The sequence below is a fragment of the Coregonus clupeaformis genome, chromosome 17 (genome assembly GCF_020615455.1).
Source record: "Coregonus clupeaformis isolate EN_2021a chromosome 17, ASM2061545v1, whole genome shotgun sequence".
NCBI classification, from domain to species: domain Eukaryota; kingdom Metazoa; phylum Chordata; class Actinopteri; order Salmoniformes; family Salmonidae; genus Coregonus; species Coregonus clupeaformis.
Genome location: NC_059208.1, coordinates 33574870 through 33601530, shown reverse-complemented (window position 1 = coordinate 33601530; position 26661 = coordinate 33574870). Strand labels below are relative to the sequence as shown.

At 44.5% G+C, this 26661-nt stretch overlaps 1 protein-coding gene across 1 annotated transcript in view; it reads left to right on the top strand.

Moving 5' to 3' along the window:
- The window catches only part of LOC121585534 (sodium/hydrogen exchanger 3-like), a 68379-nt gene that overhangs the window by 9221 nt on the left and 32497 nt on the right, over nucleotides 1–26661 (top strand). Inside the window, exons 3-4 of the mRNA XM_041901858.2 lie at nucleotides 18967–19269; nucleotides 19491–19651. Coding sequence (XP_041757792.1) covers nucleotides 18967–19269; nucleotides 19491–19651 — 464 coding nt within the window. The remainder of the gene's footprint in view (nucleotides 1–18966; nucleotides 19270–19490; nucleotides 19652–26661) is intronic.

Here is a 26661-nt window from a genome sequence, read left to right as displayed (position 1 = left end):
TGGAGAGAAATTATGGCCCTAAAAGGGCTGAAGTCTGATGCAGAGATGGCCTGTTTTCTGCTTGACAGGTAAGGTTACCAAGACGTGGCGCCAGCTAGCTAGTAATGTTAGCTGTGATGTTTGTGAATGGAGAATTAGCTTTATGCTATCTACATTTTATGGCTGTCTTGATAAATAACTACGGTGTACATGGTATTTATGATCTAAAACCAGTCAGGATATTGACATAAGCATGTGTGTTTTTGAGAGTCATGATCATTTAGAAACTACTTGTATTTTGCATTGGCGGCTAGCTAACGTTTCACATGCTTTTCTCTGTTTGAGAGTGATAGAACTGTAATGGTGCTCGGCTGTACCGTTAGCAACTGTAATGGTGCTTGGCAGTATAGTTGCCTCGCCTTCTTGAGACTTCCAAGTGACTGACTAACGTTATTACACAACATTACTAAAACAATGCTAGCTAACATTATATAGCTTGGTAGAGAGTTGACAAGCAAGCTCACTAGCTAGGTTTTGTGACATACTGTACATTAGCAAGCTAGCTAGCTAGATATAATGGGACATGCACAAAATAAACGTGTAATTTCTCATCTTGTAGTAATGAAAAGGCCCCACCACAATCCACTCCAAGGAAAGTGTTACCTTTGCCTGCTTTATCAAGCATTGGAGTGGCATCCAGCACCACACTGTCAGATAGGTGAGAACACACACTTAATTTCAATAGGAGAATAGCTAGATACCTTTTCCTTTTCCTTTCAATGATGGCTATTGGGTAGTGTGAACTTTCTTTTGTGTGCATAATTTATGGTTGGTTTCTGTATCCCTTTCTTTGTGCCTGCCTGCCTTTAAGTAGCCTATGTGGGGGTGTATCTCTCTGGTACTGCCGTGTGTGTGTGTGTCTGTCTCTCTCTCTATCTCTCTCTCTCTAGTATTCAAAATGTTTGCCAGTAATGAAGATACTATATGCTTGGAGTATTACCAACTGTCTTTTTCAAAAGGGGGCATGAGTTTCTGGAGGAGCCTGGAGTGGTTGATCTAGATGGGAGTACCATGGAGGCAACAGAAGGTTTTTTTTCATTAACTATTCCCAGACATTATCACCCTATATGTGTATTGCCATTGTTGTACAGATCTTATTTAGTGAATTTACTTTTTTGTTATGTTCTATCACTTCTATTTAGTCTGAATATGAGCATCTCCGAAGAGACCATAGAAGTAAATGAAGATGAGGTCATTGACCTAATGAGTGTAATATTTTTCTTAGTATTTGTGATGCACTAGTGTGCTTAATTTTGTTGTTTGTATTTAGAATTTACCATTTATTACATTTATTATTCTGTCTTATTTGTGATAGCATCGATTGGGATGATGAAATTGGTGCTGATGAGAGTGGTGCTGATGAGACTCCCTCAAAGGAATCACAGGTGAATTAAGATTCTGATGAAGAGGAGTCTGACGAGTTTGAAGATTCTGGGGACAGCAGCTCCTTCACTTTGTGTGTGGTATGTTTATCATTCCATGCCTTTAGTCATGTATACATTTTTAAATGTGCATCTTAATTTTTGCACTACAGAATTATTTTCCCCTCATACTAACAATTATATTTTTTCTGACTCATCTGTTGGAATACATCTCAAGATTGACAGTAAAGGCCCTGATGGACCAAGACCCCTGCTGCTGGACCTCTCTAAAGATCCCTCTGAAGCCTCCACTATCAAGCAACTAGGGGGAGACCTCCCAGCCTGCCTCCCAGTCCCAACCCCAAAACTGATGCAGCACTTTCTCCATGTACCAGGCCACACACACAGACTGATGACAGGAACATACACATGAAGATAAAGGCGAAAGAAACGCACACCTATTTAGGCGAGGTGCTGGCTGACGGCGTAAAACACTTCAAAAAGAAAAGGAAAGCCTCACACTCTAGGAGCTCAGATGCAATAATTTAATATCTTAATAACCAATGTTTCGTTTCCTTTCTTTTTGAAGGAACATACACATGGACAGCTTAAGATCTATGGCTAGCTGGCATAGTGAAGGAATGGGATGAAATTAGCATTGATTTAAGTATCCTTATGCTGTGCAGAGGGCATACAGTGCCAGACCATTTTCGTAGGTTTACTTTGCTCTGTTAACATGGCCTTACTTTTGAGAGTACCTTACTTCATTAAAGGCCCACCGTCATCACATGATCCCCCCATTCAATTTGCCAAGCAGCTCCTCCTAAATGGCTCTTCACAAAAAGTGACACACATTCCAACTTGCAAACAAATCATTGGTTTATAAGACAGAATGAGTGACAACGTGATTCTAGCCTATTGAAACACAGAGCAGACCATCCCCCTTCCCAAACCCCTTGCTGCACACCTGAACCTTATTTTGATTTAGATTGTGATCGGTGGTGTACACATGAGTTCATTCGAATTGGGTGATCAAGTGACGACAGTGGGCCTTTAAACAGTTAGTTCAGATTAAATCTATAGAGGTCTTTACACAGCTAGATCCATTGATCCACCTACTGTATGCTGCTACGTTTTACCCGGACTACCTGTCAGCCATAGCTCTATTAAAATATATTGTTGGCCTCTTTACCCTCCTCTAATCCTCCCATCCCTGTGTTCATGGGGCTCTACCTGCCTCTAGGGATGTATATTATGTCTGGGCTGGCACACAAATATTTTATTTCTTGTTAGGTGACAAAAGGTTCTGGATCATAGGTGTTTTTGATCTGGTTGTATTCTGAGTTTCTGTTTTAGCCATTTAGCAGTTAACCCTTAGCTACCAAGACAAATGGTCAACTTGCATCATGTTCACATTGCATCTTAATTAACTCCTTAAAGCTGTAATCAGCGAGTCTTCGGCGACCCCCAGGACGCACCTCTTCTTTTGTTATTTCATTTTGAACGAAACCCAACACTTACCTCTTTTTATCACTTCTCTTTTCGGGTCGAGTTTATACAGATCCAATACTAATGATTATGATGATGGTTGTTCAGTAGAAGATTTCTGAAAACGTTGTCCCTGCTACCACAACTGTTTATCTACAACTAGCTAGCAGCTGACTACTCTGCTGTTTATATTCTAGCTCTCTCGCGAACGCTCATGCGCGCTCTCTCTCGCTCACACAACCATAGATTGTATATATAAACAACACAAGAAGCGGGGAGAAGCCTGGGGTCATGGATGACTCGCTGATTACCACTTTAAATATGTAATTTAGTTCATTTGTCCAGGGGTAGTTATGTGTTTTATAGCCCAGTTGAAAACTCCTCTCGAATATCGGTGCCATAACCTAACAATTTCAGGCCTCTTTCTTATTTCGCTGTCTTACATCTTATTTCACTGGACATCCCATGTCTCCTTGAATAGTAAGGCTTGGAGTAAGTTCTCATTTACCTGCATAGACCTGGCACAAGTCATTGGCATTAACTATTGTTTTGAGGGTGAAATTTGAACCGTAGGATTATGTCATAATGGTAACCAATTTTCAATATAAACAAACGTTGTCTAAAATGTGTAACATTGTACCTTTGAAACGTTATATCCAGAAAAAAACGAATATGCAAACAAACTAATGTAACATTGTTTATTCAAGCACACTTTCAGTTATATAAATTAAATCAGACATTGTCCCATTTAAACTGCTGTGCTGGGAGAAAGTGCAGTTATGTCACCTTTGGGTGAGAAATAAACTAACAACCTTTAGAATCTTTCATATGACATGGTGTGCCCAGTAAGGTTTTTGATGTCCTGAAGATGCACCTGGCAACGGACACACTTTGGGCATAACACTAGTATGGCATCATGCCACATGCTTTGAGAATCCTTATGCCCAGGGTGGAACCCAGTGTACTGTGAATGGGGATCAGGGAAAGTGTCCCTGATTCTCCAAACACAGCAACTGGGGATGACAACTCGGTTTCCTGCACCAAGGGCACCATGCTGCCACATCACAAACTGTGTGTGTCACAAGCTGGGCTAGAACTCCGGTCTCAGATGTGGAGAGCTGGGGGGTTCTACCCCTTAGCCACAGAGGAGGTATAGTTGGACCCAAATGAAACACCCAAGGCAATACTCCAGGCAAGTAGATTTAATGTAAAAACAAAGGTTCTTCGCACTTCAAAAATAGTCCAACAAAAGTTCTTCTCCGAAGGAGGTATATTAACAGAGGTAGAGTAACAAAACAGGAGGCAAAACAAAATAACTCCACGAGAGGAGAAAAACAAACTAAAGATAACTTAGAAAAGCTTACTTGGAAAGACACGGTGGGACAAAGCAGGAGACACATAGCCAGGACTCAAAAACCAAGTGAGAAACAAGGGGAAAACACACAGCTAAAATACTCTAGGGGAAACAAGGCACAGGTGACCTGGATCAAGCTAATAAGGACACACGAGGAAGAACTAAGGCAGAGGGGGAACACAGATGACCTCTAGAGGCCCGGGAGACAAACAGGAGGCAGGAAGCTGACAGTACCCCCTCCTCTAGGAACGACTCCTGACGTTCCTTCCAGAACACCCTGGCCTCAGGGTGCGAAAATCTCGGATCAAACCTGGGTCCAGGATGTCCCTGGCTGGAACCCAGGAGCGCTCCTCTGGCCCGTAGCCCTCCCAGTCCACCAGATACTGCAGAGAGTTCTGGACCCTCCGGGAGTCCAGTATCCGGCGGACTGTGTAGGCTGGCTGGCCGTCAATGATCCTGGGAGGTGGCGGGGGTCTGCGTGGGGGGGCAAAGGGAGAAGACAAGACAGGTTTAAGTAGTGAAACATGGAAAGTGGGGTTAATTCTAAGGGAGCGAGGGAGAACCAAACGATAAGAAACAGGGTTAACTTTTCTAGCTATGCGGAAAGGGCCGATGTATCTCTGGGAAAGCTTCTTGGATTCGACCCGGAGGGGCAGGTTCTTAGTGGCCAACCAAACTCTCTGACCAGCTCGGAAACTAGGGGCCGTCCGGCGGTGGCGATTAGCCTGACTTTGGTATCTCTGGGAGGTCCGAAGGAGGGTACGCCTGGCCTTCTTCCAGGTCCGCCTACAGCGTTGGACAAAGCGCTGGGCCGAGGGAACACCAACTTGCGCCTCTTCCTCTGGAAATAATGGAGGGTTGTAACCGAACTGGCATTCGAAGGGGGACAATCCGGTGGCTGAGGACTGGAGGGTGTTGTGGGCATATTCAGCCCAAATGATATAGGTGGCCCAAGACGTGGGATTACTGGCCGCCATACACCGCAGGGTGGTCTCCAGATCCTGATTAATCCGTTCCGTTTGGCCATTAGACTCTGGATGGAACCCCGACGATAGGCTGGCTGTGGCCCCAATAAGCCTGCAGAAGGCCCCCAAAACCGGGACGAATTGGGGACCTCGGTCGGAGACCACGTCCAGGGGAATACCAAATATCCGGAAGACATGGTTCATGAGGAGCTCAGCAGTCTCCTTAGCCGAGGGCAGCTTGGGCAGGGGAATAAACCGAGCAGCCTTAGAGAACCGGTCTACCACCACTAGGATGACGGTGTTGCCCTGGGATGGAGGAAGTCCCGTAACAAAGTCCAGAGAAAGGTGTGACCATGGCCTTCGAGGAATAGGTAAGGGATGGAGCAGTCCCTGGGGTCGCTGGCGTGTCGACTTTCCCTGGTTGCACACAGGGCAGGCCTCAACATAGACCTGCACGTCCTTCTTGATGGACGGCCACCAAAACCGCCGTCGGAGGAATTCCAGTGTGCGAGCACTGCCTGGATGGCATGTCAAGGGCGACTCATGACCCCACTGCAAGACGCGGGCCCGAACAGAGAGAGGAATGTACAGGCGACCGGCAGGACCACCGCCTGGATCGGGCTCATGGACTAGGGCTTCTCGTACCCCTCTTTCTAGTTCCCACTGAAGAGGTGCGACGATCCTAGACCTCGGAATAATCGATGCCAAGGGCTTCTCTTGTACCTCGGGAGAATAGGCTCGAGACAGGGCATCCGGCTTGACGTTCTTGGTGCCAGGTCGGTAAGACAGGAGGAACTGGAATCGATTAAAGAAAAGGGACCATCGTGCTTGCCGAGGGTTCATCCGCTTAGCCTGTTGGAGATATTCCAGGTTCTTGTGGTCTGTGAGAACCTGGAAAGGGTGCTGAGCCCCCTCAAGCCAATGGCGCCACTCTTCCAAGGCCAGTTTTACCGCAAGCAACTCTCGATCCCCCACGTGGTAGTTGCGCTCGGCCTCAGACAGGCGGCGAGACATGAAGGCACACGGGTGTAATCTCCCATCCTCACCCCTCTGTGACAGGACGGCTCCCACCCCCACCTCTGAGGCGTCCACCTCCACCACGAAAGGTCTTTCTGGGTCAGGGATCACCAGAATCGGAGCAGAAGTGAAGCGGCGCTTGAGATCCTCGAAGGCCCCTGCTGCTTCCGGACCCCAGTGAATCTTGGTCCCTCCTCCCTTGGTAAGCGTCGTCAAGGGGGCTACCACCGAGCTGAAATTCTTGATGAACTTCCGATAGAAGTTAGAAAAGCCAATGAACCGTTGAACCTCCTTGACCGTGGCAGGTGTGGGCCAGCAGTGGACCGCTTTGACCTTCTTGGGATCCATCTCTAGGTGCCCGGGAGTGACAATAAACCCGAGAAACTGAGTCTGAGAAACATGAAATTCACACTTCTCAGGTTTAACGTAGAGGTGATTGTCAAGGAGCCTCTGGAGAACCCTGCTAACATGCCCCTCATGCTCCTTCAGTGACCTCGAGAAGATGAGGATATCGTCCAGGTACACGAAGACGAACAGATTAAGCATATCCCGGAGAACATCATTAATCAGGGCTTGGAATACTGCGGGAGCATTGGTGAGCCCGAACGGCATCACCCGATATTCATAGTGCCCCCGTGGGCGTGTTGAACGCCGTCTTCCATTCGTCTCCTTGCCGGATCCGCACGAGATGGTAAGCATTGCGGAGATCCAGTTTAGTAAAAATGGAAGCCCCTTGAAGCAGCTCAAAAGCAGTGGCCATGAGAGGAAGGGGGGTATCGATTCCGAACCGTGATCTTGTTGAGTCCCCGGTAATCAATACAAGGCCTAAGACCCCCGTCTTTCTTTTCAACAAAAAAAAGCCCGCCCCAGCCGGGGAAGTAGAGGCATAGATGAGGCCGGCTGCCAAGGACTCCTTAATGTAGGTGTCCATTGCTGCGTGCTCGGGGAGGACAAGGAAAAGATCCGACCTCTAGGAGGGCAGCACCCAGGGAGTAGCTCAATGGCACAGTCATACGTGCGATGAGGCGGTAAGGAAGTAGCCCGGGCCTTGCTGAACACTGCCTTGAACCGATGGTAAACACTGGGGACTCGGGAGACGTCAACAGACTCTTGAAACTGGGTACTAGGGGCTGAGGGACTCTGAAGCATGCAGGTGAGTTGGCAAGTGGGACCCCAGCTAAGAATGGTGCCAGTAGGCCAGTCGATCTGGGGATTATGTCTGCATAGCCAAGGGTGACCCAGGATAATAGGATACTCGGGAGAGTCAATGAGATAGAAGGTCTCCTCCTGCTGGTGTTGAGAGATGGTAAGTCGCAGGGACTGAGTCGCCTCTGTAACCTTTCCTGGTTCCAGAGGTCTGCCATCTAAGGCTGTAACTGCCTGGGGTTGAGGAAGTAGTTGGGTAGGGATCTTAAGTTCCTTAGCCAAGGTAACATCCAGGAAATCACCTGCGGCACCGGAATCGATCATAGCCTGGACCCGATGCTGGTGGCCCTCCCAGGACAGAATGGCTGGAATAGCCAGGACAGCGTTAGTAGGAGGAGCTCTAATTCTCCCCATCACAGCCCTCCTGTAGCTGGGCGGGGACAGGCGTTTCCCAAAAGCTCGGGGCAAGTGGAGCGGAAGTGGCCGGCAACCCCGCAGTAGAGGCACCGACGCTCCCTCATGCGACGTTCCCTTTCGTTGGGAGAAAGCCTGGAACGGCCTAACTGCATGCTCTCCGGGGAATCCTGGAGCAGTTCAGGAGCCGGGGAAGCTCTAAATGACGGAGTCCAAACAGGAGAAACAGAGCTGCTCAGAGGAACTTGGGACTGAGACATCTGGCGGCGAGCCGTTCTCCGCTCTCTTAGACGATTGTCCAGGCGGATGGCCAAGGCTATGAGGGACTCGAGATCTCCAGCTGGTTCTCGGGTGGCTAACTCATCTTGAAGGGGCTCAGATAACCCTCCCTGAAAACAGACCCTCAGCGCTTCATCATTCCATCCGCTCCTTGCTGCTATGGTCCGGAAATCAATGGCAAAATCTGCCGTGCTTCGGGAGCCCTGACGGAGAGACAGTAGGCGCTTGGAAGCCTCCCGCCCACTGACAGGATGATCGAACACCCGCTTGAACTCTTCTACAAATGCAGCGTGGGAGTCACAACAGGCCTCCTGGGACTGCCACACCGCAGAGGCCCAGGCGAGCGCCTTGTCTGAAAGAAGGGTAATGATGTAGGCAATCTTGGAGCGGTCTGTGGGAAAACTTGAGGGTTGGAGCTCGAAGGTGAGGGAGCATTGGGTGAGGAAACCCTGGCAAGAGCTGGGATCCCCAGCAAAGGGCTTGGGAGGTGGTAGTCGGGGCTCCGCCACTAGAGAAGGCCTGTCGTCACTGGGGGGTGACCTGGGGGAAGGGAGAGGACCAGGGAGGCGTTCAAAGAGCTGGCGGAGGGAACTCATCATTTCGGCCAGGAGTTGAGAATGACTAGCCATCAGCTCTTCTTGTCGGCTGAGAACGGCTTCATGGCGCTGGAAAGAAGCCTCATGTCGAGTGATCACCGCCAACAGGTCCTGGGAACTGAGTGTTTCTGGGTCCATGATTGACTTGGTTTTTTCTGTCACAAGCTGGGCTAGAACTCCGGTCTCAGATGTGGAGAGCTGGGGGTTCTACCCCTTAGCCACAGAGGAGGTATAGTTGGACCCAAATGAAACACCCAAGGCAATACTCCAGGCAAGTAGATTTAATGTAAAAACAAAGGTTCTTCGCACTTCAAAAATAGTCCAACAAAAGTTCTTCTCCGAAGGAGGTATATTAACAGAGGTAGAGTAACAAAACAGGAGGCAAAACAAAATAACTCCACGAGGGGAGAAAAACAAACTAAAGATAACTTAGAAAAGCTTACTTGGAAAGACACGGTGGGACAAAGCAGGAGACACATAGCCAGGACTCAAAAACCAAGTGAGAAACAAGGGGAAAACACACAGCTAAAATACTCTAGGGGAAACAAGGCACAGGTGACCTGGATCAAGCTAATAAGGACACACGAGGAAGAACTAAGGCAGAGGGGAACACAGATGACCTCTAGAGGCCCGGAGACAAACAGGAGGCAGGAAGCTGACAGTGTGTAGGCAGAATGCCGATACTCCCGGGCATCATTTCCAGGCTCTGCTGCATCAGCCACTGCCAACAATTCAAGCCTATACCACCTGTGCAAGCGTAAATATCCGTTGTCTAGGCAGTAATGGGCGAAATGTGGCAGCTGGCTTACACAGAGGTCTGGTCCCTGACCGCAACAGTTCCTCTTTCTGTCTATAGGCATCTCCCTGCAGTTGCCACAGGTGCACCTGGTACATGTGCAGGTGGTGGCTCACCATTCCGCCTCCGGTAAATCTCTAGGACAGGGGTGTCAAAAGTCCGGCCCACGGGCCGGATCAGGCCCGCAAACGGGTTTAATCCGGCCCGCGAGATCATTAAAAAAAAAATATATATATATATATATATTTTTGTAAAGTATAAAAATGCGCTGCAATTTTTCAATAAAATAAACTGCTGTTCCAATTGCGTCCACTGGATGGCGCAATAGCAATTGTGTTAAGCAAGCAAACTGTTTATACCGGGGCAGAGCAAGTAGGTCAAGCACGTGCAGCCAATGAGCTACTTTGTTTTGCCCGCGATATTTATTACGGCTTCTACTTTTAACATTATGTGCTTTGGCACCCTCATTGCCCCAATATGTCTCTGTCAAAAAAGAGAAAAGTGGACGCAGAGTGCAGAGTGTTCCAAGAAAAATGATCATCCTATTTCTTCACGGAATTGAATGGGAAAGCTGTATGTTTGGTGTGTTCAGAGCATGTTGCAGTGCTGAAAGAATATAACCTTCGTCGCCACTATGTGAGTCTTCATGCCGACAAATAATGACAACTTTCAAGGACAGCGGAGATGAGAGAAGGTGAATGAACTGTTGGCGGGTCTGAAGAAACAGCAGTCTGTGTTTACTCACAGCCGAGACATCAGTGACGCTGCAGTGAAAGCTAGCTACCTCATTGCTAATGAAATCGCAGTGGCTTCAAAACCATTTAGTGAGGGTGAATTTGTAAAAACATGCATGATGAAGGCAGCGGAGATTGTGTGCCCTGAAAAGCGGCAGGCTTTTGCAAATATCAGCCTGACAAGAAACACAGTTGCAGACAGGATTTCCGATCTTTCAGTGGATTTGGACAGCCAGTTGAAGCAAAAAGTAAAGTCATTTACTGCGTTTTCGGGTTGCAATTGATGAAAGCACGGACATTACAGATGTTGCACAACTGGCCATTTTCATCTGCGGAGTTGATGACACATTGACCGTCACCGAGGAGTTCGTGGAGTTGGTGCCGATGACAGATACAACGACAGCAGCTGATATTTTTACCGCACTCGTCGGCGCGCTGGACAGGGTCGGAGTGGACTGGTCCCGCGCTATCAGCCTGGCTACAGATGGTGCGCCCTCAATGATCGGGAAAAAAGCAGGCGTTGTGACAAAGTTCAGAGAGAAAGTGCAATCTGCAAATGGAGGACGTGATTTTTTGACTTTTCACTGTATTTTGCACCAGGAGGCTTTGTGTTGCAAGTCAATAAAGATGGATAACGTCATGAAGGTGGTCATCCAAACTGTTAATTTCATCTGATCCAGAAGCCTGAATCACCGTCAGTTTGACAGCCTTCTCAGAGAGAAAGACCACATCTATGGCCTGCCATACCACACTGAGGTAAGATGGTTAAGCCGAGGTGCTGTGCTGAGGCGTTTCTTTGATTTACGAGAAGAAATTGAACAGTTCATGGAAGAAAAGGGCAAACCAGTGTTAGAATTTCATTCCGCAGAATGGATGCAGGACCTTGCATTTATGGTGGATGTTACAGAGCACCTGAATAACTTGAACAAACAGCTGCAAGGGCGCAACAAAGTTGTCACGCAGTATTATGACAGCATACGTTCTTTCAAGTTGAAGCTGTCATTGTGGGAGACGCAACTTGCCGGGTGGTGATGCAGCTCACTTCCCCTGTCTGAAAAATGTGTGCGCGACCCAACATGTGGCAGACATGAAGCGGTTCAAAGATAAAATAACGGGACTGTTACGGGAGTTTGAGCAACGCTTTCAGATTTATGTTTATATGTTTTTATGTTGATGTGCTATTGTTTTTAATTGTTTTTATTTTATTTGTATATTTAACCTATTCTTGACTCTGTGGTTCTTGCACTTGTTTGGGGAACAGGATTTCATTATTTGTATCTACATTTCTGCCTGAGAAATGACACCCTGATATAGTTCTGTGATCTGTGATATACTTCTGTGAATCACTGAGGCATTGTGTGTTTGTGTGTTCTTTGTCCTCAGAACTTTCAAATAACTTGAGGTGTTTTATGATTAATAGTGATGTTGTGCTTTTGGACACTGTCCTCAGGCTCCAGCTTTATGTTTATATGTTTTTATGTTGATGTGCTATTGTTTTTAATTGATTATATTTTATTTGTATATTTAACCTATTCTTGACTCTGTGGTTCTTGCACTTGTTTGGGGAACAGGATTTCATTATTTGTATCTACATTTCTGCCTGAGAAATGACACCCTGATATAGTTCTGTGATCTGTGAAACAGTTCTGTTAATCACTGAGGCATTGTGTGTTTGTGTGTTCTTTGTCCTCAGAACTTTCAAATAACTTGAGGTGTTTTATGATTAATAGTGATGTTGTGCTTTTGGACACTGTCCTCAGGCTCCAGCTTTATGTTTATATGTTTTTATGTTGATGTGCTATTGTTTTTAATTGATTTTATTTTATTTGTATATTTAACCTATTCTTGACTCTGTGGTTCTTGCACTTGTTTGGGGAACAGGATTTCATTATTTTTATCTACATTTCTGCCTGAGAAATGACACCCTGATATACAGTGGGGAGAACAAGTATTTGATACACTGCCGATTTTGCAGGTTTTCCTACTTACAAAGCATGTAGAGGTCTGTAATTTTTATCATAGGTACACTTCAACTGTGAGAGACGGAATCTAAAACAAAAATCCAGAAAATCACATTGTATGATTTTTAAGTAATTAATTTGCATTTTATTGCATGACATAAGTATTTGATCACCTACCAACCAGTAAGAATTCCGGCTCTCACAGGCCTGTTAGTTTTTCTTTAAGAAGCCCTCCTGTTCTCCACTCATTACCTGTATTAACTGCACCTGTTTGAACTCGTTACCTGTATAAAAGACACCTGTCCACACGCTCAATCAAACAGACTCCAACCTCTCCACAATGGCCAAGACCAGAGAGCTGTGTAAGGACATCAGGGATAAAATTGTAGACCTGCACAAGGCTGGGATGGGCTACAGGACAATAGGCAAGCAGCTTGGTGAGAAGGCAACAACTGTTGGCGCAATTATTAGAAAATGGAAGAAGTTCAAGATGACGGTCAAACACCCTCGGTCTGGGGCTCCATGCAAGATCTCACCTCGTGGGGCATCAATGATCATGAGGAAGGTGAGGGATCAGCCAAGAACTACACTGCAGGACCTGGTCAATGACCTGAAGAGAGCTGGGACCACAGTCTCAAAGAAAACTATTAGTAACACACTACGCCATCATGGATTAAAATCCTGCAGCGCACGCAAGGTCCCCCTGCTCAAGCCAGCGCATGTCCAGGCCCATCTGAAGTTTTCCAATGACCATCTGGATGATCCAGAGGATGAATGGGAGAAGGTCATGTGGTCTGATGAGACAAAAATATAGCTTTTTGGTCTAAACTCCACTCGCCGTGTTTGGAGGAAGAAGAAGGATGAGTACAACCCCAAGAACACCATCCCAACCGTGAAGCATGGAGGTGGAAACATCATTCTTTGGGGATGCTTTTCTGCAAAGGGGACAGGACGACTGCACCATATTGAGGGGAGGATGGATGGGGCCATGTATCGCGAGATCTTGGCCAACAACCTCCTTCCCTCAGTAAGAGCATTGAAGATGGGTCGTGGCTAGGTCTTCCAGCATGACAACGACCCGAAACACACAGCCAGGGCAACTAAGGAGTGGCTCCGTAAAAAGCATCTCAAGGTCCTGGAGTGGCCTAGCCAGTCTCCAGACCTGAACCCAATAGAAAATCTTTGGAGGGAGCTGAAAGTCCGTATTGCCCAGCGATAGCCCCGAAACCTGAAGGATCTGGAGAAGGTCTGTATGGAGGAGTGGGCCAAAATCCCTGCTGCAGTGTGTGCAAACCTGGTCAAGACCTACAGGAAAAATATGATCTCTGTAATTGCAAACAAAGGTTTCTGTACCAAATATTAAGTTCTCCTTTTCTGATGTATCAAATACTTATGTCATGCAATAAAATGCAAATGAATTACTTAAAAATCATACAATGTGATTTTCTGGATTTTTGTTTTAGATTCTGTCTCTCACAGTTGAAGTGTACCTATGATAAAAATTGCAGACCTCTACATGCTTTGTAAGTAGGAAAACCTGCAAAATCGGCAGTGTATCAAATACTTGTTCTCCCCACTGTAGTTCTGTGATCTGTGAAACAGTTCTGTTAATCACTGAGGCATTGTGTGTTTGTGTGTTATTTTTCTTTAGAATTTTCAAATAAACTTGACGTGTTTTATGATTAATAGTGATGTTGTGCTTGTACTATTTTGGACACACTGTCCTCAGGCTCCAGCTTTATGTTGTATGTTGATCGTATTAAAACAAAGAAAAGAATCTGAAGTTGTTGTTTTTAAGTTATATATACCATGATTTTTCCGGTCCGGCCCACTTGGGAATAGATTTTCCTCCATGTGGCCCCTGAGCTAAAATGAGTTTGACACCCCTGCTCTAGGACATCAAAAACCAACCCTGACTCTCACTGAAACATCAGCCTCACCACCTCCCTGTTGTCTGCATCATCCAGATCCCTGAGGAGGAATTCCTGAATGAACAGATGCACACACAGCCTATTATCAGTAAGACAGAATGTGATATTTCTCTCCACACCCCACTAAAGGTATTTCTCATACAGTTGGGAAAAAAGGTATTTAGTCAAAATCAAAAATCAAATAAAATAAAATTGTATTGGTCACATGCGCCGAATACAACAGGTGCAGACATTACAGTGAAATGCTTACTTACAGCCCTTAACCAACAGTGCATTTATTTTTAACAAAAAAAAGTACAAATAAAACAACAACAAAAAAAGTGTTGAGAAAAAAAAGAGCAGAAGTAAAATAAAGTAACAGTAGGGAGGCTATATATACAGGGGGGTACCGTTGCAGAGTCAATGTGCGGGGGCACCGGCTAGTTGAGGTAGTTGAGGTAATATGTACATGTGGGTAGAGTTAAAGTGACTATGCATAAATAATTAACAGAGTAGCAGCAGCGTAAAAAGGATGGGGTGGGGGGCAGTGCAAATAGTCCGGGTAGCCATGATTAGCTGTTCAGGAGTCTTATGGCTTGGGGGTAGAAGCTGTTGAGAAGTCTTTTGGACCTAGACTTGGCACTCCGGTACCGCTTGCCGTGCGGTAGCAGAGAGAACAGTCTATGACTAGAGTGGCTGGAGTCTTTGACAATTTTGAGGGCCTTCCTCTGACACCGCCTGGTATAGAGGTCCTGGATGGCAGGAAGCTTGGCCCCAGTGATGTACTGGGCCGTACGCACTACCCTCTGTAGTGCCTTGCGGTCGGAGGCCAAGCAGTTGGCATACCAGGCGGTGATGCAACCAGTCAGGATGCTCTCGATGGTGCAGCTGTAGAATTTTTTGAGGATCTGAGGACCCATGCCAAATCTTTTCAGTCTCCTGAGGGGGAATAGGCTTTGTCGTGCCCTCTTCACGACTGTCTTGGTGTGTTTGGACCATGATAGTTTGTTGGTGATGTGGACACCAAGGAACTTGAAGCTCTCAACCTGTTCCACTACAGCCCCGTCGATGAGAATGGGGGCGTGCTCAGTCCTCTTTTTTTTTCCTGTTGTCCACAATCATCTCCTTTGTCTTGGTCACGTTGAGGGAGAGGTTGTTGTCCTGGCACCACACGGCCAGGTCTCTGACCTCCTCCCTATAGGCTGTCTCATCGTTATCGGTGATCAGGCCTACCACTGTTGTGTCGTCGGCAAACTTAATGATGGTGTTGGAGTCGTGCCTGGCCATGCAGTCATGGGTGAACAGAGAGTACAGGAGGGGACTGAGCACGCACCCCTGAGGGGCCCCCGTGTTGAGGATCAGTGTGGCAGATGTGTTGTTACCTACCCTTACCACCTGGGGGCGGCCCGTCAGGAAGTCCAGGATCCAGTTGCAGAGGGAGGTGTTTAGTCCCAGGATCCTTAGCTTAGTGATGAGCTTAGAGGGCACTATGGTGTTAAATGCTGAGCTGTAGTCAATGAATAGCATTCTCATGTAGGTGTTCCTCTTGTCCAGGTGGGAAAGGGCAGTGTGGAGTGTAATATAGATTGCATCATCTGTGGATCTGTTGGGGTGGTATGCAAATTGGAGTGGGTCTAGAGTTTCTGGGATAATGGTGTTGATGTGAGCCATGACCAGCCTTTCAAAGCACTTCATGGCTACAGACGTCAGTGCTACGGGTCGGTAGTCATTTAGGCAGGTTATCTTAGAGTCCTTGGGCACGGGGACTATGGTGGTCTGCTTGAAACATGTTGGTATTACAGACTCAGTCAGGGACATGTTGAAAATGTCAGTGAAGACACTTGCCAGTTGGTCAGCACATGGCAAGTGTCTTCACTGACATTTTCAACATGTCCCTGACTGAGTCTGCCACCAATTGTGCAAGTTCTCCCACTTAAAAAGATGAGAGAGGCCTGTAATTTTCATCATAGGTACACGTCAACTATGACAGACAAAATGAGAAAAAATAATCCAGAAAATCACATTGTAGGATTTTTAATGAATTTATTTGCAAATTATGGTGGAAAATAAGTATTTGGTCAATAACAAAAGTTTCTCAATACTTTGTTATATACCCTTTGTTGGCAATGACACAGGTCAAACGTTTTCTGTAAGTCTTCACAAGGTTTTCACACACTGTTGCTGGTATTTTGGCCCATTCCTCCATGCAGATCTCCTCTAGAGCAGTGATGTTTTGGGGCTGTCGCTGGGAAACACGGACTTTCAACTCCCTCCAAAGATTTTCTATGGGGTTGAGATCTGGAGACTGGCTTGGCCACTCCAGGACCTTGAAATGCTTCTTACGAAGCCACTCCTTCGTTGCCCGGGCGGTGTGTTTGGGATCATTGTCATGCTGAAAGACCCAGCCACGTTTCATCTTCAATGCCCTTGCTGATGGAAGGAGGTTTTCACTCAAAATCTCACGATACATGGCCCCATTCATTCTTTCCTTTACACGGATCAGTCGTCCTGGTCCCTTTGCAGAAAAACAGCCCCAAAGCATGATGTTTCCACCCCCATGCTTCACAGTAGGTATGGTGTTCTTTGGATGCAACTCAGCATTCTTTGTCCTCCAAACACGACGAGTTGAGTTTTTACCAAAAAGTTATATTTTGGTTTCATCTGACCATATGACATTCTCCCAATCCTCTTCTGGATCATCCAAATGCACTCTAGCAAACTTCAGACGGGCCTGGACATGTACTGGCTTAAGCAGGGGGACACGTCTGGCAAAAAAATCTCAATTTGTCTGTCATAGTTGACGTGTACCTATGATGAAAATTACAGGCCTCTCTCATCTTTTTAAGTGGGAGAACTTGCACAATTGGTGGCTGACTAAATACTTTTTTCCCCCACTGTATGTCTGGTCAAAGTCTACGATTCATTCAAAGCCAATTCAAACACTAATTTCTATTGCAAATTGATCAAACTATATCATGTTTCTTTTAAACGTAGTATGTGTGGAGAAATACCAAAAACTAAAATATATTCAGCCACCAATTATTCTGTTCATACATGAACTATTCAAGAAAGAATACTTACTTTTTGTTAATATAATATTTTTTCAACATAATACAAACCTGTGTGGCAGCCATTCTATCACCTCGGAGAGCAAAAAGCCTCTCCTCATCCTCATTTCTCATTCTGCCCCTGGCTCTCCCTCTGCCCCTGGCTCTGCCTGTCCATCCTCTGCCCCTGGCTCTCCCTCTGCCCCTGCCTCTGCCTGTCCGTCCTCTGCCCCTTGCTCTCCCTCTGCCCCTGGCTCTCCCTCTGCCCCTGGCTCTGCCTGTCCGTCCTCTGCCCCTGGCTCTCCCTCCCCCTGGCTCTGCCTGTCCGTCCTCTGCCCCTGGCTCTCCCTCTACCCCTGCCTCTTGCTCTGCTAGTCTGACTCCCATCAACATTGTCCAACGCAACCTGCGCATACCATGAATGATGTAAGCTAGATGTTAGATGTCCTGCTATGTGAAATACTTTCTTACATACATTGGCTATTACAAAACAATTTGACAAGGTTGAAACTATTGCATCTAGCTAGAGCTGCAATAGTGTCAAACTAATTTTGGTTTAGCAAACGTTAGCAAGGCTAGCAAGGGAACCGACAGAACACATTACAGAAAGTTGACAGATTGAAGTACAACGTCGCCATATGGTATTACAATACAAATACATATTGGAGTTTAACGTTATTTCACCTCATCACTCAACATTATTTGTGTCCAGTGGTTCGCTAGTAGACTGCTGCTGTAGCCGTATGAAATGGCTGGCTGGCTAGCTAGTTAGCTATGCCTATGTAAACAAATCCACACGTTTTAGAACAAAAGGGAGAGAGCGTGCAAAGGGGGAGTGACTCTAGGCTTGTTGAGAAAGGGGGAGGGGGGAAGAGTTGTTTGAAAATAGCCTAACTGTTGTAATTCGCCAAGCTTCCACAATGTGGGAGAAAAATAGGTATATCACCTTTAAGTAGAATCTTCAACTTAATTTTTAACTGAGGCAACACTTAAAACACCTCATCAAAAGATACAGCCCTGAGCCCTGTGTCTGGATGACAAATCAAGAGGTTACTGTTCAGTCAGTGAACATTTTCACTTTGAGATAGAAAATAAGTAATCTTGTCCACCAACTGGCTTGGTAGCAATTGAGCCTGTGAAAGAAGTTAGAGAAGGAGTAACCTGAATGATAGCATGGAATCTGAAAAAAAACATTAAAGACTTTAAAAACTCTTGCCTCTCTCCACTAATCCAGAGTGTGTGACAAGAACATGTATAATGACACATTGCTGGTTAATCATACTCCAGGGAGCCCAGTCCATGTGATATTAAGTATGATTTTTAAGGTACAACTGAGCCTACAGTATATCAGCATTTCTACTCTAAGACACATTATGAATACAGCCCCAGTGATCAAGAATGTGTAAGGAGGCCTGAACTAATTAGTTAATTATGCTCAAATGTTGGCAGCAACTTGTCCGTGAAAAATGTATGTTTTACTTCAGTGGTTTATGAGAGCAGAGCACAAGGGCCATGATTTCTCTCTGAGGAATCATTGGAGTAATGAACCAAGTATGAGTGGCTGGGTTGGTGCCTGAGACATTTTATGGACCAGGGCCCGGTTTCCCAAAAGCATCAGAAGGCTAAGTTCATCGTTAGAAGCATCATTAACTCAGTTATTTCCCAAAACCATTGTTACTAAAGTTGCTCTTGAAACTGCTTGTTATTTAACCGGGCCCAGGTCTGTTTGACTTGGCTGCACCTGATCTACCAAATTATCCCTGTTATCGTTCTACTCTCTGACCCTCTTTATCTCTCATTCAATCTACATATCTCTGAATTTGTCTCTTTTGTCCTTGTCTCTCTCTGTTCACCAACAGTTTTCCAGCTGAACCCCAGCCTGACCGGTGTGATCCCGGAGAGCGGCCTCCTCATTTGCATCGGTTGGGTCCTGGGGGGCATCATCTATGGGGCAAACAAGGCGCAGACCTTCAGGCTGCAGCCCTTCACCTTCTTCTTCTACCTGCTGCCCCAGATCATCCTGGACGCGGGCTACTCCATGCCCAACAAGCTGTTTTTCAGCAACTTGGGCACCATCCTGGTTTACGCTGTTATTGGCACCTGCTGGAACGCTGCCACTTTGGGACTCGCCCTTTGGGGGTGCTGGTTGGGCGGGGCAATGGGTAAGGCGGCCAATGTGTGTGTCCCAAATAGCACCCTATTTCCTATTCTAGTGCACTACTTTTGACCAGGGGGCCCGTAGAGCAGATCAACATAAAATATGGGTTCTTCTATAGTTTTCCGATGATTGAAACTGGCATTTGTGAGGTCGTCAATCAGAGTACATGTGTAAGGTAGATGAAAGGTCTGAGATCATAATACCTTTTACCCTGGGCCTCTGTAGGCGATATCGACATTGGCCTCCTGCAGTTGCTGCTGTTTGGGAGTCTGATTGCTGCTGTGGACCCCGTGGCTGTGATTGCCGTGTTTGAGGAGGTCCATGTCAACGAGGTCCTGTACATTCTGGTGTTTGGGGAGTCCCTTCTCAACGACGGCGTCACAGTGGTCAGTCTGACTAACTTCATTATCATTTATCATTATTAGGCTGCGTCCCAAATTGAACCCTTTTCCCTATGTCAGCATACTGACCAAGAACGGTGTCAATATGGAACGGGGGCCTACATATATATATATATATTTTTTGAACTCAGTAGGGCTTTCAACTTACTCTTCTTGAAAGTTGTAATAGTAGAATACACAAGCTGCAATTTTGTAATTTCGCTGCGCTTCAGCAGTTTTACTCTGTCATTGCTGACCTTAAAGAGCTATTTATGACAGTTGATCAACTAGCCCATATCAGCTAACATTTTTTAGCTAGGTTTTTCAGCCCACTGATTTTGTTGTAACGTTTGAGTCGCTCAGATATCACATGAACACACATAAGACATGCCAAAATGTGTACAATTGAAGGAAATTAGCTTTAGAACTGCAAAATGTTCTCTCCACCCCATGGAAAAATTTATAGAATTGCAGGAAATGAGCTTTAAAACTGCAAAATGTTTCTTCCACCCAATGGCAAAATTAGAAGTTGGGGTTTGTTACTACGCTGATAATGACAATATCCATCCGGACCTTAGCCGTCCTAGGAGATTTGTGTGATTGGACCTTCTCAAATAGTATTTGAATACCCCTGTCCTACTGTATATAGTGCACTACTTTTGGTCAGGGCCCATAGGCACTTTTGATCAGGTTCCCTTCAGTTGGTAGCCTACAGTTCATATAATTTCATTCCATTTGCTAAATCTGTAAACGCTGTCACATCCGTGTTGTTGTTGCTGAGGATCACTAGTAATAGTTGATCATATTTCATGTAAAACATATTTTACATGTAGGCTAATTAAATCATTATCGAGTGCAGACCAAGCCGTAACAGTTTGAACCTGAAGCATGGCGCAATACTTAGCCGTGCAATCCCACTGAGCACACCACGTCATTTCAACGTGGACATTTGGGTAATATTTGGTTGAGATGTTGATCAATGAGATTTAAACCTTTATTCACCCACTCCAAAATACATTTGTTGAATTCCTAATGTGCACAACCAAATTCCAATTGATAAACTGTCAGATTTTTGGTTTAGTTATCATCTAAATGTGTCATCACTGCGCTTTCAACCATTTAAAAGCACAACAAAGTTTAAATGGGAATACAATGTCCGAATAGTTTTTATTTATACAACAACTGAATGTGTTATCACTGTGCTTCATCTAGAAATGCAACCAAATGACCTGGATTGCAGTTGAGATTACAGTGCATTCGGAAAGTGCATTCGGAAAGTATTTTTCCACATTTTGTTACGTTACAGCCTTATTCTAAAATGTATTAAATAAATAAAAATCCTCAGCAATCAACACACAATACCCCATAATGACAAAGTGAACAGGTTTAATTGTTTTGTGCAAATGATTTACAAATAAAAAACTATTCAAACCCTTTGCTATGAGACTCGAAATTGAGCTCAGGTGCATCCTGTTTCTATTGATCATCCTTGAGATGTTTCTACAAATTGATTGGAGTCCACCTGTAGTCAATTCAATTGATTGGACATGATTTGGAAAGGCACACACCTGTCTATATAAACCTGTTTTTGCTTTGTCATTATGGGGTATTGTGGATCAATTTTAGAATAAGGCTGTAACCTAACAAAATGTGGGAAAAAGTCAAGGGGTCTGAATACTTTCCGAATGCACTGTACATTAGAAGTACATAGTGCAAGTGATCAATGCTGTTTGAGATTCTGCTCAGATTATTATAGCAATTGTGAAGATCAATACAGACCTGCAACCTTTTCATGCTATCTTGAACATGAATGCTTTCTATGATAACATAAGAAGACATTTAGTTAAAGTAACTTCAATGTGACCATGGATATGTTACTCATTTTAAGGTTGAATAAATACTGTTACATTACTTCGTAAGATAGGCTATTTACTGTATTACAAAAGTAATATTGAATTGTGTTTGGTTAACAACACAACCAAATATTAAAATCTAAAGGAGATGTCTCTAATGCTTGTATAATTTGAGATGGAGACGTGAATCCAACATATCAATTATTAATTTGTAGACCAACTGGAATTAAAGCCAGGCTAAGTCAGTGGCACAGAAGATACATCTCCTTCAAATGTGTGGACAACCAAACAAAATTCAATTTCACTTTTGCAATACTGTAAATAGTCTATTAAGTTGGCGACAAGTTAACAAAGAATATGTTGGATTTACGACTCCAACTAAACCAAAAATAAAAGTTAAAGAATAGGATTAAGCCATCTCCTTCAAATGTTGATATTTGGTTGCTTTGACAATCAAAAACTATTCAATAATCCAGTTTGTCTACAAATTAATAAATTATATGTAGGATTCACATCTCCATCTCAACCAAAAATCGAAGTTAAAGAATAGCACTAAATCAAATCAAACTTTAAATGAAATTAGTCCTATTATTTAACTTAGATTTATTTTTATTGAGATGGAGACGTGAATACAACATTAATGATTAACCTGTAGATTAAACTTGAAAACAACCAAAGCTTGAAACCCTAGGCTTGTATGTATTGTCTATTTTTGGTTGAATACTGGGTTGAAATAGTATCATTTTTATTTATTATGGATCCCCATTTCTTGGGGTCCAGCAAAATTAAGGCAGTTATACAATTAAAAAAACAGTACATTACAATACATTCATAACAGATTTCACAATACACTGTGTGCCCTCAGGCCCCTACTCCACTACCACATATCTACAACACAAAATCCATGTGTATAGTGCGTATGTTATCATGTTTGTGTCTGCGCATATGTTTGTGTTGCTTCACAGTCCCCGCTGTTCCATAAGGTGTATTTTTATCTTTTTTTTTTCAATCTAATTTTATTGCTTGCATCAGTTACTTGATGTGGAAGAGTTCCATATAGTCATGGCTCTATGTAGTACTGTGCGCCTCCCATAGTCTGTTCTGGACATGGACTGTGAAGAGACCTCTGGTGGCATGTCTTGTGGGGTATGCATGGGTGTCCGAGCTGTGTGCCAGTAGTTCAAACAGATAGCTCGTAGTGATGAAGTCAATCTCTCCTCCACTTTGAGCTGCAGAGATTGACATGCATATTATTAATGTTAGCTCTCTGTGTAGATCCAAGGGCCAGCCGTGCTGCCCTCTTCTGAGCCAATTGCAATTTTCCTAAGTCACTCTTTGTGGCACCTGACCACATGACAGAACAGTAGTCCAGGTGCCTGTAGGACCTGCCTTGTTGATAGTGCTGTTAAGAAGATAGAGCAGCGCTTTATTATGGACCGACTAATCCCCAACTTAGCTACTGTTGTATCAATATGTTTTGACCTTGACAGTTTAAAATCCAAGGTTACTCCAAGCAGGTTAGTCACCTCAACTTGCTCAATTTCCACATTATTTATTACAATATTTAGTTGAGGTTTAGGGTTTAGTGAATGATTTGTCCCAAATACAATGCTTTTGGTTTTAGAAATATTTAGGACTAACTTATTCCTTGTCACCCATTCTGAAACTAACTCCAGTTCTTTATTAAGTGTTGCAGTCATTTGAGTCGCTGTAGTAGCTGATGTGTAAAGTGTTGAGTCATCCGCATACATAGACACAATGGCTTTACTCAAAGCCAGTGGCATGTCATTAGTAAATATTGAAAAAAGTAAGGGGCCTAGACTGCTGCCTTGGGGAATTCCTGATTCTACCTGGATTATGTTGGAGAGACTTTCATTAAAGAACACCCTCTGTGTTCTGTTTGACAGGTAACTCTTTATCCACAATATAGCAGGGGGTGTAAAGCCATAACACATTGTTTTTCCAGCAGCAGACCATATATGATCAATAATGTCAAAAGCTTCACTGATGTCTAACAAAACAGCCCCCACAATCTTTTTATCATCAATTCTACAAGGTGGACTCTACAATGTGTCAAAAGCGTTCCCTTTGGGTGGTGGACCATTCTTGATACACACAGAAACGGTTGAGCATGAAAAACACAGCAGCGTTGCAGTTCTTGACACACTCAAACCGGTGCGCCTGGCACCTACACTCTTAGAAAAAAGGTGCTATCTAGAACCTAAAAGGGTTATTTGGCTGTCCCCATAGGAGAACCCTTTGGAGAACCATTTTTGGTTCCAGGTATAACCCATATATAGAACCCTTTTGGGTTCCATGTAGAACCCGTTTCACAGAGGGTTCTACATGGAACTCAAAAGGGTTCTACCTTTTATAAGAGTGTACTACCATACCCTGTTAAAAGGCACTTAAATATTTTGTCTTATCCATTCAGCCTCTGAATGGCACACATTCACAATCCATGTCTCAATTGTCTAAAGGCTTAAAAATCCTTCTTTAACCTGTCTCCCCTTCATCTACACTGATTGAAGTGGATTTAACAAGTGACCACAATGGAAAGAGCAAGTGTTCCTAATGTTTTGTACACTCAGTGTATAAAGTATGGTTACATTTCATTTGAAGGAGTTGCCATGGCGCCCTGGTAGCAACCTAGACAGAGCTCTTGTAATGTGTACATATTTAGTTATTTTAAAGTGTTTTTATCCATTGTTTTGGAACCAACATTTTAATTTTTGATAAGCATATACTGTATATGGTGGTTTTGAGCTACGGATTTGCAGATTGACTGACAGGTCAACTCTTTTTGTCTTAGCTGGCTAATGTTTTTGTTTGAAAAATGCATCTGGACACAGTACCAGCTTTTTTATTTCACTTGGCTGCCAGTTTCTGATCTTTTGAGAACATCGTGAGAGAAATGGGAGATGGAGGAATACAGTGCTGAGGCAGAGGGCTCGTAGAGAGGATACTTTCTACTATTCTGAACTTTGTGTGGTGAGCTTTCTGGTGCCCAGAGCTGCCGAGGCATCACCCAAGTGGGTGCTTCACAGAGTGGAAAAGGTCAAGTCCAGTGGCTATATGACTCAGGCTGGTTCCCAGACTTGCCCAATGCAAGTTCACCAGCAGACTCCATCACCATCATTTACCATCCTCTCACCAGCTCCCTCCGCTCAAGCCATGAACTGACCCTCTCCATCAGCAGAGGATGCAGCATTGAAATACTTGGCCTCTATTGGTTGACCTGACCTGTCATGATACAGTGGGTAAAAAAAGTATTTAGTCAGCCACCAATTGTGCAAGTTCTCCCACTTAAAAAGATGAGAGAGGCCTGTAATTTTCATCATAGGTACACGTCAACTATGACAGACAAAATGAGAAAAAAAATCCAGAAAATCACATTGTAGGATTTTTTATGAATTTATTTGCAAATTATGGTGGAAAATAAGTATTTGGTCAATAACAAAAGTTTCTCAATACTTTGTTATATACCCTTTGTTGGCAATGACACAGGTCAAACGTTTTCTGTAAGTCTTCACAAGGTTTTCACACACTGTTGCTGGTATTTTGGCCCATTCCTCCATGCAGATCTCCTCTAGAGCAGTGATGTTTTGGGGGCTGTCGCTGGGCAACACGGACTTTCAACTCCCTCCAAAGATTTTCTATGGGGTTGAGATCTGGAGACTGGCTAGGCCACTCCAGGACCTTGAAATGCTTCTTACGAAGCCAGTCCTTCGTTGCCCGGGCGGTGTGTTTGGGATCATTGTCATGCTGAAAGACCCAGCCACGTTTCATCTTCAATGCCCTTGCTGATGGAAGGAGGTTTTCACTCAAAATCTCACGATACATGGCCCCATTCATTATTTCCTTTACACGGATCAGTCGTCCTGGTCCCTTTGCAGAAAAACAGCCCCAAAGCATTATGTTTCCACCCCCATGCTTCACAGTAGGTATGGTGTTCTTTGGATGCAACTCAGCATTCTTTGTCCTCCAAACACGACAAGTTGAGTTTTTACCAAAAAGTTCTATTTTGGTTTCATCTGACCATATGACATTCTCCCAATCCTCTTCTGGATCATCCAAATGCACTCTAGCAAACTTCAGACGGGCCTGGACATGTACTGGCTTAAGCAGGGGGACACGTCTGGCACTGCAGGATTTGAGTCCCTGGCGGCGTAGTGTGTTACTGATGGTAGGCGTTGTTACTTTGGTCCCAGCTCTCTGCAGGTCATTCACTAGGTCCCCCCGTGTGGTTCTGGGATTTTTGCTCACCGTTCTTGTGATCATTTTGACCCCACGGGGTGAGATCTTGCATGGAGCCCCAGATCGAGGGAGATTATCAGTGGTCTTGTATGTCTTCCATTTCCTAATAATTGCTCCCACAGTTGATTTCTTCAAACCAAGCTGCTTGCCTATTGCAGATTCAGTCTTCCCAGCCTGGTGCAGGTCTACAATTTTGTTTCTGGTGTCCTTTGACAGCTCTTTGGTCTTGGCCATAGTGGAGTTTGGAGTGTGACTGTTTGAGGTTGTGGACAGGTGTCTTTTATACTGATAACAAGTTCAAACAGGTGCCATTAATACAGGTAACGAGTGGAGGACAGAGGAGCCTCTTAAAGAAGAAGTTACAGGTCTGTGAGAGCCAGAAATCTTGCTTGTTTGTAGGTGACCAAAAACTTATTTTCCACCATAATTTGCAAATAAATTCATTAAAAATCCTACAATGTGATTTTCTGGATTTTTTTCTCTCAATTTGTCTGTCATAGTTGACGTGTACCTATGATGAAAATTATAGGCCTCTCTCATCTTTTTAAGTGGGAGAACTTGCACAATTGGTGGCTGACTAAATACTTTTTTTGCCCACTGTATAATGCTTGTAAGTTTTTTCTTTGCTTATGCGCTTTGAGATTTCTATTATGAAAAGCGCTATAGAAGTTACATTTATTATTATTTGCTCTGTTAAACCCACCCGTTTGGAATGACTTTGATAGCAACAGTGAATCTATTTAGTTATTAAGTGGAGACCTCTCAATAATCATTCTCACAATAGCACATTGTTAGTAGTCAATGACAAATATCAAAGCTAAGCAGGGCAGGGCTAGGTTAAAACCCTGGGTGGTAGACCATAGGAATAGCTGTAGATACATCAACTCTCCAGTTGGAGGTGCTGCC